Consider the following 14,709-nt stretch of genomic DNA (forward strand, 5'->3'; position numbering starts at 1 on the left):
TATATATATATATATATATATATATATATATATATATATATATATATATATATATATATATATATATGTGTATATATATATATATATATATATATATATATATATATATATATATATATATATATATATATATATATATATATATATAACAGCAGAAATTAAATTGTGCTTACAGCGTTTGATTCAGATTTGAGAGATATGTAGTTCGATGCGTGTTCTAACTGTTTTTGTAACATAAAGCAAGTGTGAACTTCCTAGTTAAATGCTATTTCATGGTGCTCTGTGATGCAACCATTTGGTCTTCTTGGAGCACCTAAAATAATCACACAAAAAGTATGTGTATATATATATTTTTAAAATACATTAATACATTTTGATCTAGTTTAATTTTCAATAAAAGATCAAAAGCTCTTTTCCCACACTTTTAAGGTAAACATTTTGGATTTAGGTTTTTTTATTCAAGGCTCCAATAACAGTATTTTATGAAAAAATATCATACCAATATACCTAAATAAGGTGAAAGTAATAGTTTGTGGCATTACTGGAAATGACCTCATAGATCAACAAAAAATCACTTTATAATAACCTGTATTAATTTATCTGTTGTAATCAGTGAAAGATAGGTATTATAAATATTTTAAATCGAAAAGCACAGTGTTTTTTTTGGTACAGGAACATATAGTAATAAATATTGTTGAAAAAATTAAGTGGATTCCACATCAGAATCTATTCATCAGAATTAAAAGCATAACTTTGAATAATCAATGCAAATACTTCAAATAAGAAAAAATAAAAAATAATTTTTTTTTTATATAAATATGACCTCAATACTACTCAATAGCCACTCCACATAAAAGTGGTTATCAAAAATAATTATGGGATTGGCTAATATATATATTAATGCTATTTTTGTAAATGCGGGAGGGAGATAAATGTTCTTTAAAATTCAAGAAACTCTCGCCAAATAGGAAAGCCTTGACAAGTCTGTAGATAGCATGTATTTTTTATTGTTGCACTGCGTGTCAAAGTGTGGCAAAACCATACAAAAGATTTTTCAAATTTAAAAATCTCTAAAATGTATAGGTGAAGATGGGGCAAGATGGCAAACGTTTTGAAAGCCCTGAGTTGTTGCAAAACTATCAGTCATGTTGCAATAATACTTTGTCATTATGTTTATGTTATCTTAATTATTTATTGCCTGCATAAATATTCGGTCTGCAATTAAAAAAATTTGAAATAAATTAAAATTAAATTAAAATAAAAAGTTCATTAATTTGTCATTTGGTCACGTGACTGGGCAAGATGACTTATTATGCGATTTATACCTCCAATTTTATAAAATTTTTAAAACTACCAATTAACATGTTGCTAAAAAATGATCCTAAAAAAGTTATACCTGAAGGATGCCATTGGTTATTAATAACCGAAACTGAGGTATTTTTTTAAGCGCAAAAAGTCAACTTATGCATATTAAATTGTGTTAATAATATTTAAAAAAATCAATTAGCCTTTTAAAATACAAGATGCAAATAAAGTTTTGTTTTCACCCATTTTGATGTTTTTTTGTTGAGTTTTTATATGAAAAGCCATCTTGCCCCATTCACCATTTTGCCCCATTTTCTTCTTAGTATAATTTTTGATAAACAACAATTTTAGGAAAAATGATGTGCTACCTTAAGGTAGCACACGTTTGGAGCAGGTAGCACACTAAAGAAAAAAGGTAATGTAGCAATGATAATTTGTGACATCCAAGGAGTTACACCATCTTTAATTCAGAATCTCTTCTGAATAAATTTGCTTTTAGTAATTTTATTTGCTTGCAGCCATTTAAAATGTTAAGAAAATTTAGGTTAGGTTTTAAGGGTGATAAGCATTAAAAGATGATTCAGCCAACAAAGCCTTTGTCAGCTGAATCATCCTTTGAAAAAAAAATTGTGCTATAGCCTTTGTCAAAGGCTGTAGCATCATTTTTTTTTTTTTTTTTTTAATAGAGATTTTCTTAGGTTTATAATATTAATAGACTAGTTTCACTAAACTACTTGGAAAATTAAAAATATTTGATATCTTTTTTAAGTTACTTTTTTGAACTCAAATTGCTGACAACACACAAATTTAGTGTAACACAAAATAAATTTCAAACTTTTTGTTAGATTAAAGTTTTCTTTAGGCATTGCAACCATCCATTTATTTTGTAACAAAAAATCTTCTGGAAATCTGTTAGATAAAATACAAGTAAGATTAATATATGGCATATTTTTGAAAACCAGCATTAGTAATTATAGTAAACTTGACATTGTTTAGACATAGTGCTAAACTATTCTATATTCTATTATTACATCTGTTGGAGGAAATAAAACTCGTAAAGGATTAGTTAAAGGAAAATAAGTATAACTGACATTAGAAATTAACCTAATTATCAATTGTTTGTATTAAAAATTAACTTTTATGTTTAAAACAAATATAATTTCAAATAATTAATAATTATCATAAATAATAATTATAACACATTAACAAATATATTGTTATTTTTTTATATTTTCCTTGTTTATATTTGGCTCAATACCATGGAGTTGTTGTCATAACCCATTAGTAATGGGCTGTTAAATAAGTTTTTATTAAAAGAAAAAAAATTTATTGTCAAGTTAAAAGATAAGTACTTTATCATATTTATAGTCATAACTTATAACTTTGTACAACTTTTATGACATTAAAGTTTAAGATTCTTTTTAATTATTAAACTATTCTTTATTAAATACAAACTCTTGCACATGAAATGATGTATTTATTTATATTTATACCAGTTTTATTTCCTTCTGTGCATTTGTATGCATCGTAAGAGTTGTATGCACTGTAAGGATGCACTATAATTAAAACTAATCAGAAAATATAATGTAAATTTACATTATTGCATTTACATCTTACATTTATGCAAGAGCAAATTTTTTGTTGAAAACAGTTTCGCCCTAAATGAATATCACTGAAAGCCTGCCCAAACATTTTATTTTGGTTTTCCTTTTAGATCAGCGTTATATAGTAAGTGTTGCATCTGTAATTTCTGATGGTCTATGATAAAATCAGACAGTATGTGAGATAAAATGTTTGATTACCATTGTTTTAACATAAATAAATAAATCCACCAATATTTATCAAAATTGGCAGTGGTCCATCTCGAAAACCTAAAATTTAAGACCATTTTGCATGGAATGACTCACCAATGCTTTTATTTGTGTATGCACACATACACACGCACACACACACACACACACACACACACACACACACACACACACACACATATCTCTGTGTGTACATAAATAAAAGCTAAGTGAGTCATTCCATGGTTGGCAAAAAAACGTTGGTAAATGTAAATCTATATATGCTAATATAAAAAAAAATATATATATATATATATATATACATATATATATGTATATATTTTTAAAGGTTAACCGGCGGAGAATTGTTTGATAAGATATGTGAAAGTGAATATTTGAAAGAAAGTGATGCCTGCTCATACATGATACAAGTTTTAGAAGCTGTTCAACACATTCATAGTTTCAATATAGTTCATTTAGATATTAAGGTTAGTTTATATTTTAAAAATGATGAGTTTTTCGAATCATAATTGTAATATTAAATTTCTTTTTAATATTTCTGTTTAAATTTTTAGATTTATATATAAGTATTACTAAAAAGTATATTAGTTTGAGAGTTTTTTAATTAGAATGTATTTTTAAGCCTGAAAACATAGTGCTACAATCTAAAAATTCATCAGAAATCAAGTTGGTTGATTTTGGATTAGCACAGAGACTGGTTCCAGGTAAAGATGTGAGAGAAATAATGGGAACTGCAGAGTTTGTTGCTCCAGAAATTGTAAACTATGAACCAATTGGATGCTATACAGACATGTGGTAATTTATATAACTTTTTTTTGTTTTGTTTAGTCTTTGACACAAAATATATGCAAAGTTTAACACTTCCATCTTTTTTTTTTATTAGTTAATACTAAAAGAAATAGCAAAAAAAAAGTTTTAACTTACAAGTTTAAATTTTTAAAGTTTCATTGTCATTTCTATAAAAAAATATTCACAATATTAAATGCTCCGCAACCACTGATCATACTTTTGAATGACAGACATGCACTATAAATAGAGAACATAAGTAAAATTATAGAATGCTTTAAAAATAAATTTTTATTTAACTTTTTGAATTTTGAATGGTGTACAGTATTCTAATTAAAAATTAAATATTTTATTAAACCAATCCCACTGTTAGTATGGTTGCTAGATAAAAATGCAAAAGTTTAGAATTAAGAAAAATAAATGTTTTCTTATTATATTTCACTATTCTATTGAGCATTTCAAAGTTCTTTTTTGCGATTTTATCAGCTGAAACCTCAAACCAATCCTCTTTTCAAAATTCTTTAAGTTTTATAAAAGTGCGGTAATAGTGGAATAATCCACTATTACCGCACATCTGTTGGACACTGTCTGCAAAAGATTGTTGTGTTGTGCAATTGTTCTGTTGAGATCCAATAATATCAGAAATTGATAAATTGCTCTAAAGTTGAATAAAAAAATTTAATTTTTTCTGGTATATACATTTTATATATAAATAATTAATATAATATAAAATAAAGAATATAATTTTATAAAAATTATATTCTTTATTTTAAAATCTTTTGATTTTAAAATAAAGAATATAATTTTTGCAGTATTTTAAAAGGTTGAAAAGTGACTTTAATGCGCTCTAGTTTTTGCAATTTTACATCAATCTTTTTGTAAATTCTAAACCGTAAGTTAATGTGGAGACTGCCAGGATTTGATATAATTGAGTTATAAATCTTGGATGAGCGAATGCAATTCCAGAATGAAGTTTGGAAGTAAAGTTTAAAAAAAAAATCTTTAAAAATTTTTTTTTTCCAAATTCCTAATTTTTTTATTCTTTATTTAATATTCTTTTATTTTAAAAGTTTAACTTTTAGAAAAAAATTTTAGATCATAAATTAAACTTAATTTATCGGACTGGCTAATATATTTCTATACATTAGAAAGTCACATTTGTTCAAGTATAATTAATTTACTGTTTGGTTTTTTTAAGTTTGGTATTTGTTTTTTAATATTTTATATAAGTTGATATAAAAATAGAATTATTTTATATTGTTTTTATTTTAATTATATATGCTTTGGAAAATAAATTATCAAATAATTACTTACTAAATATTTTTTGTTGCATTTAAATAAAATATTTTTGATAAAGGAAAAGATTTTGTTTTTTTTTTGTTTTTAAGAAAAACATTTATGTTTTTAACACTTATGCAATTATTTTTATTTTTTGTTAAATTACTTATTTTGCTTTAATTAATTGTTATTCATTTAGGGCAATTGGTGTTTTAGCATATATTTTGTAAGCATATCTTTTTTTATTATCAGAAACTTTTATTTTATTACTTTAACATTTGTAATAATAGAAATTTCTGTGAATTATATCAGTGTTATGTTATTTAATTGTCTATTATTTATATTTTTATAAATATATGTAATGTAGTTGTAATATTATTATAATACAGTTAATTCTCGGTAAGTTGAACACCGCCTTACTTGAACTTTAATCTCAAACTATTTCATTTGGTCCCTTGAAATTGTCTAATCGATTACTATTAAAGTTCTTCGGTTAAGTCGAACCTCATTTAACTTTAACTTTGTAAAGTTAAACCATTTTTTTATCCCTATTCAGCAAATTTCTTTGAATAACTTGAACTTTTTGTATGAAAATCAAAGTAATTAAAAATGACATAATTACAATTTTTTTTAGAAGTCATTTCATATAAAACATAAATAACTGTGGCCTATTTTTTTCTTTATTTTTTTGTTGTATTTATATCTAAATAGAATAGATCGTTATCAGAAGTAAATTAATGCTATAATAAAAATGTTAATGAGATAAATCATTACAAAAACTGTTTAAAAACAATTATTTCATAGTTATAATGAATTTCTAAATAAAAGACCAGTTGCTTTTAGACGCAATTTTATCAAATAGTAAGGAAGTCATTGTGTTGCTAAACTTTTTTTGAATGTTATCTTTTGATTGTACTGCTTGAATACAACCCTTAACTTCATTCATTGAACATTTTCCATGCTTTTATTAGTATATTAGTGTAAATTTAATGTATTTTTAACTTTAACCATAAAGAAAATGATTTTTTTTAAAAATACTTTTGATTAGAGAAAAATTATCTTAACTCTTATATCAGTCAAAGTTCGACTTAATGAGAATTCGCTTTAGTTGAACATTCGATAAGTCGAACCATTTTTCTTGGTCGCTTGGAGTTTTGAGTTATCAGGAATTAACTGTACTAGCACAGTTCAATAATTACTGCTGTTATTTTTAATAAACTATTTAATTTTTATTTAACTATATAATGGATATTCATACTTGACTAACTTTGTATTTGAAGAGTAAGTGGTGCTTCTCCTTTCCTTGGTGATACAAACGAAGAAACATTAGAAGCTATTGGTAGAGTTGATTATGAATTTGATGATGAATCCTTTGGTCACATATCAAATTACGCTTTGGAGTTTATTTCAAATTTACTGATTAAACAACCAAAGTGAGTACAAAAAGCAACATAAAAAAATAACATAAAAAGAAGTATAAACTTAAATTTTGTTTTGTATTAATATTTTTATGTTGATAGTTTTTATTATATCTTGTTATGATATTATGTATTTGGCAGACGTATATTTCAGGCACCCCCTTTTAGTAAGTCTGTAAAAAATTTTATATTTATAAAATAACATTTTATTTTATAAATATAACATTTTTTATAATTAGTAATATTATAATAAGTTTCAAAAAGTTAATTTTTTTTATTAGAAAAATTGTTGTTATATCAGTTTATGTTTTTATAAGATTGTCATTGTTATCATGTTTCATGTTAACATATTTCATGTTATCATGTTTCATGTGATCATGTTTCATGTAATCATGTTTCATGTAATCATGTTTCATGTAATCATGTTTCATGTGATCATGTTTCATGTGATCATGTTTCATGTTTCATGTGATCATGTTTCATGTTTCATGTGATCATGTTTTATGTGATCATGTTTCATGTGATCATGTGATCATGTTTCATGTGATCATGTTTCATGTGATCATGTTTCATGTGATCATGTTTCATGTGATCATGTTTCATGTGATCATGTATCATGTGATCATGTTTCATGTTATCATGTTTCAATATCATGTTATGCATAGTTATCCTAAAAATCTTATGAATAATTTTCATAATAAGTTTCTTGAAAAATGGAGTGATGTTTCTAAAGAATGCTTATCTTTATTGTAATTTATTGTAGCTTGTCCAAGTTTTTCTTTATCTTTAATCCAGTCAACCAATCAGTGTCAATCTTTATATGAATATAACCCTGCATATTAGGCAACATCTATCTCAAGCAAGTTTGTATAATAAAGCAAACATTTCTATTCAAACTAAGTCACTCGTTTATATTAATGCACTTTTTTCAATTGTTCAAGTAGTAATATATGTATTTTATATTTGTAGAAAGAGATTGACTGCTGAAGGTTGTCTAAAACATGACTGGCTTATACATATGGTGAATACTATTTGCTTTTTATATACAGTGCTTTATATATACAGCACTTTCAAACTTTCAAAAAAAATTTAGTCTTTATTATATATGGATGGGTTTTTATGATGTTTTAAAAAAGAAAATGAACTCAATATTTTACTGCGCCTATTTTTTATGAAACATATACTTATGTATGTATGTATGAATGTATGTGGGTCAGATCATTATATTTCAACCAATTTCAAGAAAACTTTGTGGGGTACCATCTCTGATTTTCCTGATTTTTACATATCATTATCTAAATGATGTAAATAGGTTAAATGTGCAATTTCAGAGTTCCAAGTGCAACGGTTTAGAAATTATAGCCTTACAAACACTCTCAGGTAGCCCCCCTCGGTTCCTCGAATGGTAAAAATAGACAACTTTAAGGCCTTATAACTTTTTTCTAACTTTCAGCAAGTGGCTCATTTTTTCTAGAACTATTTTCTAGATATTTCTGTCTTAAAATTTGTGATTTTCATTAGCTTGTATCATGTTAGAAAAAAACTACAGCCTTCTAAACTTTGGAAAATTTTGTAAATTGCTAAATAAAGGCAAAATGAAGTTAACCGTAGTATTTTTCTATTCATCAACAAGTCCTTACATGTTAGTTTTCTAATTAGCTACAATGGTCTACAACAAATTGGCAAAATATAAGCAGATTGTTACATTTTAGAAATCAGTTTTATCTAAAAATATATAGTCCACTTTACTAAAAAGTCCCATTTTCAGCCATTTGGGGATGGCTCGTAAATTTTTCTAACACTTTATATTGATCTGATATTAACAGCAAATAAGGCCATTATATCTAACTATATAAAAATGTAAACATCACAAACTTGTCATGTTCACAACAAAAATGGCAGCATTTTTTATTAACCCTATTTTTCAATTATCAGGGCTAAATAGTGTTATTGGAAACCAGTGCCCCTCCAACCTGCTTTCTGGCCCATGTGAGGGATGTAGCCTATCATAAGTCATTTCTTAAAAAAAAAGAGATATGGTTGGTTACTTTCTCCCTGATCTGGACTTTATACCGGATAGGAGCACAACTAAAGGGGTGATAACTATATAGAGCCTGCATTATTTTTAAAAGGTGACATTCAAAAAAAAATTTAGTTAATCATAAAATTGCGATTTAATCTTTATTATGATGATTTTTTTATAGTTGATTGAATTGCTAATAATTCAAGGCAGTAGTAGGACAGTGGGTTCATACATTACTGGCAATATGAAGTATAACAAGACTAATCAAGCCATTACAATATTGATTTAATGTTTTGTTTAAATAAGTTTTTTAACAAAGTATGAGTTTCAATTTTATTAGTTAATTTTAACTATTTATCTAAAAATGCAATGATTCTATATAATATACCCTTTTGCAAATGTAAATATATAAGCATTTATAACTCAAAATAACTTACCTTGATATTTTTCTGTTCAATAAACTTTGCTATTGCAGTTTGTTTCCATTTTTTTCATTACATTATTTGTGTGTGTTTTTAATTGTTGGATCTTATGTATGTATATATGTATGTATGTATGTATGTATGTATGTATGTATGTATGTATGTATGTATGTATGTATGTATGTATGTATGTATGTATGTATGTATGTATGTATGTATGTGTGTATATATGTATGTATACATACATATATATACACATATATATATATACATATATCCATACATACATACATACATACATACATACATACATACATACATACATACATACATACATACATACATACATACATACATACATACATACATACATACATACATATATATATATATATATATATATATATATATATATATATATATATATATATATATGTAATCAAATCATTATTGAACTTACTTCTCCTATATAACTTCATAGAAAATTATACATAAGAAGGTTCAATAATATTTCATCTTAATTAAATTTATTAGATAAACATGAATACTTGTTCTATTGGTATTGAACTAAAGTTAGATTGTCATAAAAATACATACTGCAGTCAGTCTGAAATTTCAGAAATAGTAAATGAAGATAAATACCTGCTGACCTTAAGAACTGGAATAAGAAATATTCATTTGCATACAATTTGCACTCACCATAGGTTACAATTTATTAATTACTATTCAACATACAATAAATCATGTTGTGACCCGTTCTCAATTCATTCAAAGATTGTTAAAGGAAACCTGACAACTGTCACTCTGGAGCATAATCAACTGGACTCTAATTTAATTCCTGGGAAAAAAAAATGTTTTGTTGTGTAAGAAAAATCAAGAATGTTGAAGAAGTTGACAAGAGACATGACCCAGATTACATATCACCTGATAACTCTGTCACACAAATTGATACTATAAATCCTTGTCTTGTTAAATTTGGTGTGTCTCCTATTAAAAGATCATCCAGCATGAGTATGCTACAAATAGACAATAAAATAAAAAAGAAAGTTAAGTTGCTAAATGAATCATTGAATGCATCTGAACGAGATGAGCTTCAAATTAGTATGCTCAAAAGTTCCTCTTTAGATTTTATTGTAGAACAGCTTAAACAAAAGTTTCGTAATGAGATCAATATTTCACAAAAAATAAAATTGCTCACTTTAGCTCCAGTCCATTGGACTATTCAGGAAACAATAAATGAATTTAAAACAACACAATATATGGTGAAGCAAGCTAGAGCTTTGCGGGATGTTAAAGGAATCCTTGGTGAGAGATCAACAGACATAAGAAATCCTAAAAAATTGACTACTGAAGTTGTAAATCAAATTGTCAACTTTTATGAGGATGATAGTAACAGCAGGTTATTGCCAGGAGCAAAGGATTACATTAGCATAAAGACAGTTGATGGTAGACAGCACATTCAGAAACGACTCATACTATGCAATCTTTCAGAACTTTACCAGAAATGGTTAGAAGAATCAAAATCTAATGGTGTAGTAAAGGTGGGACTGACATCATATGCTCTTTTAAGGCCACAACATTGTATTGTTGCAGGAAAATCTGGCACGCACACAGTCTGTGTTTGTATTGACTATCAAAATCCAAATCTTATGGTTAAATCATTAAAAAATGAAATAAAGTCAAAAGATCTGATGGCCTTAGCTGTATGTTCAATAGAAAATAAACCATGTATGTTTCATGAGTGTGAGAAGTGTCCTGGAAAAAAGAGAATTGAAAAAAAGTTAAATGAACTGTTAGGGGATTCAGCAAATGAAATAACTTATAAGCAATGGTTGAAGACTGATAGATGCTCCTTGGAAACTATAGTTAAAAGTCCTGATGAGTTTCTAGAAGAGTTAACAGACAAGTTATATAACCTCACAAAACATCATTATGTCAGCAAATCACAGACATTCTTTTTAAACCAGCTCAAAGAAAACATGAAGCCAAATGAATGTATTATGCAAATGGATTTTGCTGAAAATTTTTCATTTATTATACAAGATGAAGTTCAGTCATCCTATTTTTCCAAAAATCAAGCAACTCTCCATCCATTTATCATATATGTGCAATCTTTAAATGGAAACCAATCACCAGAAAGCAAATGTTATTGTGTTATATCTGACAATCTAATTCACAATACTGAGGCAGTTTTCAGTTATGTTTCCAAAATCATACCAATTCTGAAAGAGGAATATCCACAAGTTCAGAAGATCAATTATTTCACTGATGTTGCAAGCAGCCAGTATAAAAATAGGTTAAATTTTCATATCACAATATTTTTAAAAAAATTTGATAACAATTACCTATTCTAGACAAACTATTTTCAGCCCTTGAAATGATGTTTTTGAAATTGGATACAAAATTGATAATCTTTAACTGAATAGGTTTTTTTCTTATTGTATTTTAGGTTTAATTTGAAAAACCTGTGTTTTCATGAAAAAGACTATGGACTAAAAGCAGACTGGCATTTTTTTGGGACTGCACATGGAAAAAGTGCATGTGATGGAATAGGTGGTACAGTGAAAAGAGTTATTCATAACCTATCCCTTCAAAGGCCAATTGGCAATTTTTGACACCGAGAGACATGTTCTTAGTTGCTAAAGAAAAAATTAAAAACATCAGGTATATATCATGCTATTGTCAAAGTGTATGTACATTTAGGTTATGATATTTTTCTAAACAATTGATGTCTAGTATCCTATATCATAATAGGCATTTAAACAAAAATAATAAAAATAACGTATGAATGTTTAGTTATAAAAAATCAAATAGTATAGAAAAGGATTCCTTAAAACAAGACCTTACTAAATACATATTTGGAAATAGAATTATGATTTATGTTAACTCTTTTTCAGATTTATCTACATTTCTGAAACCGAAATAGCTGCTATTACACATGAAGTGTTTGCTAAACGATTTGAGAATGTTCCTGCCATCAAAGGTACTCGCTCATACCATTATTTCTCACCTCAATCATGCTGTTTAAAAGCTTATGTAACATCAATGAGCAGTACATTTGACTCTTTTCACATGCTGGAAGATACTTGCATTAATACACAAAAATCGATGAATACTGATATCAATATTATTGATTGGGTATTAGTGAATTATTTTGGTGAATTCTTTCCTGGAAAGATAACTGATCTTAAAGCTGACACAGTTTGTATTAGCTGTTTACAAAAAGCAGGCAATTATTTCAAGTATCCAACAACCACAGATATCCATTGGTATCCAGTTAGTGACATTATTGCCATATTACATGACCCTGAGCTCAAAAACACTAGAGGATTTTACTCTTATCTTATTAAAAAAAGGATGAAATGAATTATCATATATAATTGTTTTCAACTACATTATTATGTATTGCCATTATTAAGGGAGAATACAAGAATTTTGTAAAAAAGATAACTATGCTTTTCACATAAACAACAATGCTGGGCTAGAAATGGTTTTTATAGCAATTATATAAAATTTTGTAAAACAAATTACAGATAGTGGGTTACATCCCTCACATGGGCCAGAAAGCAGATTGGAGGGGCACTGGTTTCCAATAACACTATTCAGCCCTGATAATTGAAAAATAGGGTTAATAAAAAATGCTGCCATTTTTGTTGTGAACATGACAAGTTTGTGATGTTTACATTTTTATATAGTTAGATATAATGGCCTTATTTGCTGTTAATATCAGATCAATATAAAGTGTTAGAAAAATTTACGAGCCATCCCCAAATGGCTGAAAATGGGACTTTTTAGTAAAGTGGACTATATATTTTTAGATAAAACTGATTTCTAAAATGTAACAATCTGCTTATATTTTGCCAATTTGTTGTAGACCATTGTAGCTAATTAGAAAACTAACATGTAAGGACTTGTTGATGAATAGAAAAATACTACGGTTAACTTCATTTTGCCTTTATTTAGCAATTTACAAAATTTTCCAAAGTTTAGAAGGCTGTAGTTTTTTCTAACATGATACAAGCTAATGAAAATCACAAATTTTAAGACAGAAATATCTAGAAAATAGTTCTAGAAAAAATGAGCCACTTGCTGAAAGTTAGAAAAAAGTTATAAGGCCTTAAAGTTGTCTATTTTTACCATTCGAGGAACCGAGGGGGGCTACCTGAGAGTGTTTGTAAGGCTATAATTTCTAAACCGTTGCACTTGGAACTCTGAAATTGCACATTTAACCTATTTACATCATTTAGATAATGATATGTAAAAATCAGGAAAATCAGAGATGGTACCCCACAAGCCATTGGTTGAAATATAATGATTTGACCCATGTATGTATGTATGTATGTATGTATGTATGTATGTATGTATGTATGTATGTATGTATGTATGTATGTATGTATGTATGTATATTGTGTTGACATTAACTATGGTTGTTTTACAGTCACCACAAGATCACTCTAACTCAGCAGTTATTGCCACTTCAAAACTAAAAGACTATTTGGCTAAGAGAAGATGGATGGTAAGTTATAATTTACAAATATTGTAAAGATAATATTCAATAAGGTCAAGATTATTATTAAAAAATTATTTAATTTTTCTCTGTAAGTTTTATTTATGTTCATCTATTTAAAAATCATAATGTACAATATATTTGACTAAAGTAATGTGAAAATATTTATATTAAATGTTCTCTACTAAAAAATTGCTTTTGACTACTTGACCTAATAGCACATTTTACAAGTTTTTAGCAATTTTTTTAACAATTTTTACAAACATATTTTACAGAAATATTTTGTATAAAGACTCATATATATGTGCATATATATATATAGGGAATCCAATTACGATTATCGATTACCCAAGTACCCGAATAATTGATACTTTATAAGCAAGTTCCGAGTAGTCGACTACTCGGAATATTTTTTTCGAGTATCGAGTATAATATTTAAACAAAAAAATGTAAATATTGCACATTCATTTAACTATTAATCAATCGAGTATCAGTATTCTACCGTTTTTTCTTCTTTTCCTTCTGTAATAAAGTTGCTTAGCAATCGTTGATTTTTAACTAAGTTTCAAAAGTTTTTTTTTAACTAAGTTACATAAAATAAATAACATTTGTAATTTGAAGTTGTACGACGTAAAATTTGCAAGAAAGTGAAATATTTAAAAAAAAATTTGTGAAATAAATAAAATAAATACTTAATTTTCTAATATAGCTGCCTTTGGTAAGTGAAGTGTTTTGAGTAAAATGTACTAAATTTCAAGTAATAAATGCATATTTAAATACGTATAAATTTCAATTTTCAATTTTTATGTTGTGATTTTTTATTTTAGTGATTTATTTACATATACCCAGAAAAAATCAGAGGTATGGAAATATTTTACAAAAAAAGAGAAATCGGAGTCAGTTTGTAACATATGCAAATCTATAATTCAACGTCCGGGATCTAATACTACTGGAATGATTAATCATTTAAAATTACATAGCATATCTTTACAAAAAAGAAATTTGGGCGACACAAATGAAACTGATGCGTCTTCTTCGAAAAACACATAATCAGTTGGAAATGGAATAATAGATTTCATAAGTCGAGAATCATTGAATGAATTATTGGCGAAATGTGCGACAAAAGATGGATTTAGCATCAAAGGAATTACTTCATCTG

At 26.6% G+C, this 14,709-nt stretch overlaps 1 protein-coding gene across 3 annotated transcripts in view; it reads left to right on the forward strand.

The window, feature by feature from the left end:
• LOC105847872 (death-associated protein kinase 2) overlaps positions 1-14,709 on the forward strand; it is a 77,026-nt gene that overhangs the window by 33,300 nt on the left and 29,017 nt on the right. For all 3 annotated transcript variants that reach the window (XM_065816865.1, XM_065816866.1, XM_065816864.1), the window contains exons 4-9: positions 3,445-3,583; positions 3,739-3,911; positions 5,380-5,406; positions 6,461-6,613; positions 7,568-7,619; positions 13,482-13,559. In XM_065816865.1, the coding sequence (XP_065672937.1) occupies positions 3,445-3,583; positions 3,739-3,911; positions 5,380-5,406; positions 6,461-6,613; positions 7,568-7,619; positions 13,482-13,559 (622 nt within the window). The remainder of the gene's footprint in view (positions 1-3,444; positions 3,584-3,738; positions 3,912-5,379; positions 5,407-6,460; positions 6,614-7,567; positions 7,620-13,481; positions 13,560-14,709) is intronic.

This window comes from Hydra vulgaris, chromosome 13, assembly GCF_038396675.1.
Source record: "Hydra vulgaris chromosome 13, alternate assembly HydraT2T_AEP".
NCBI lineage: Eukaryota > Metazoa > Cnidaria > Hydrozoa > Anthoathecata > Hydridae > Hydra > Hydra vulgaris.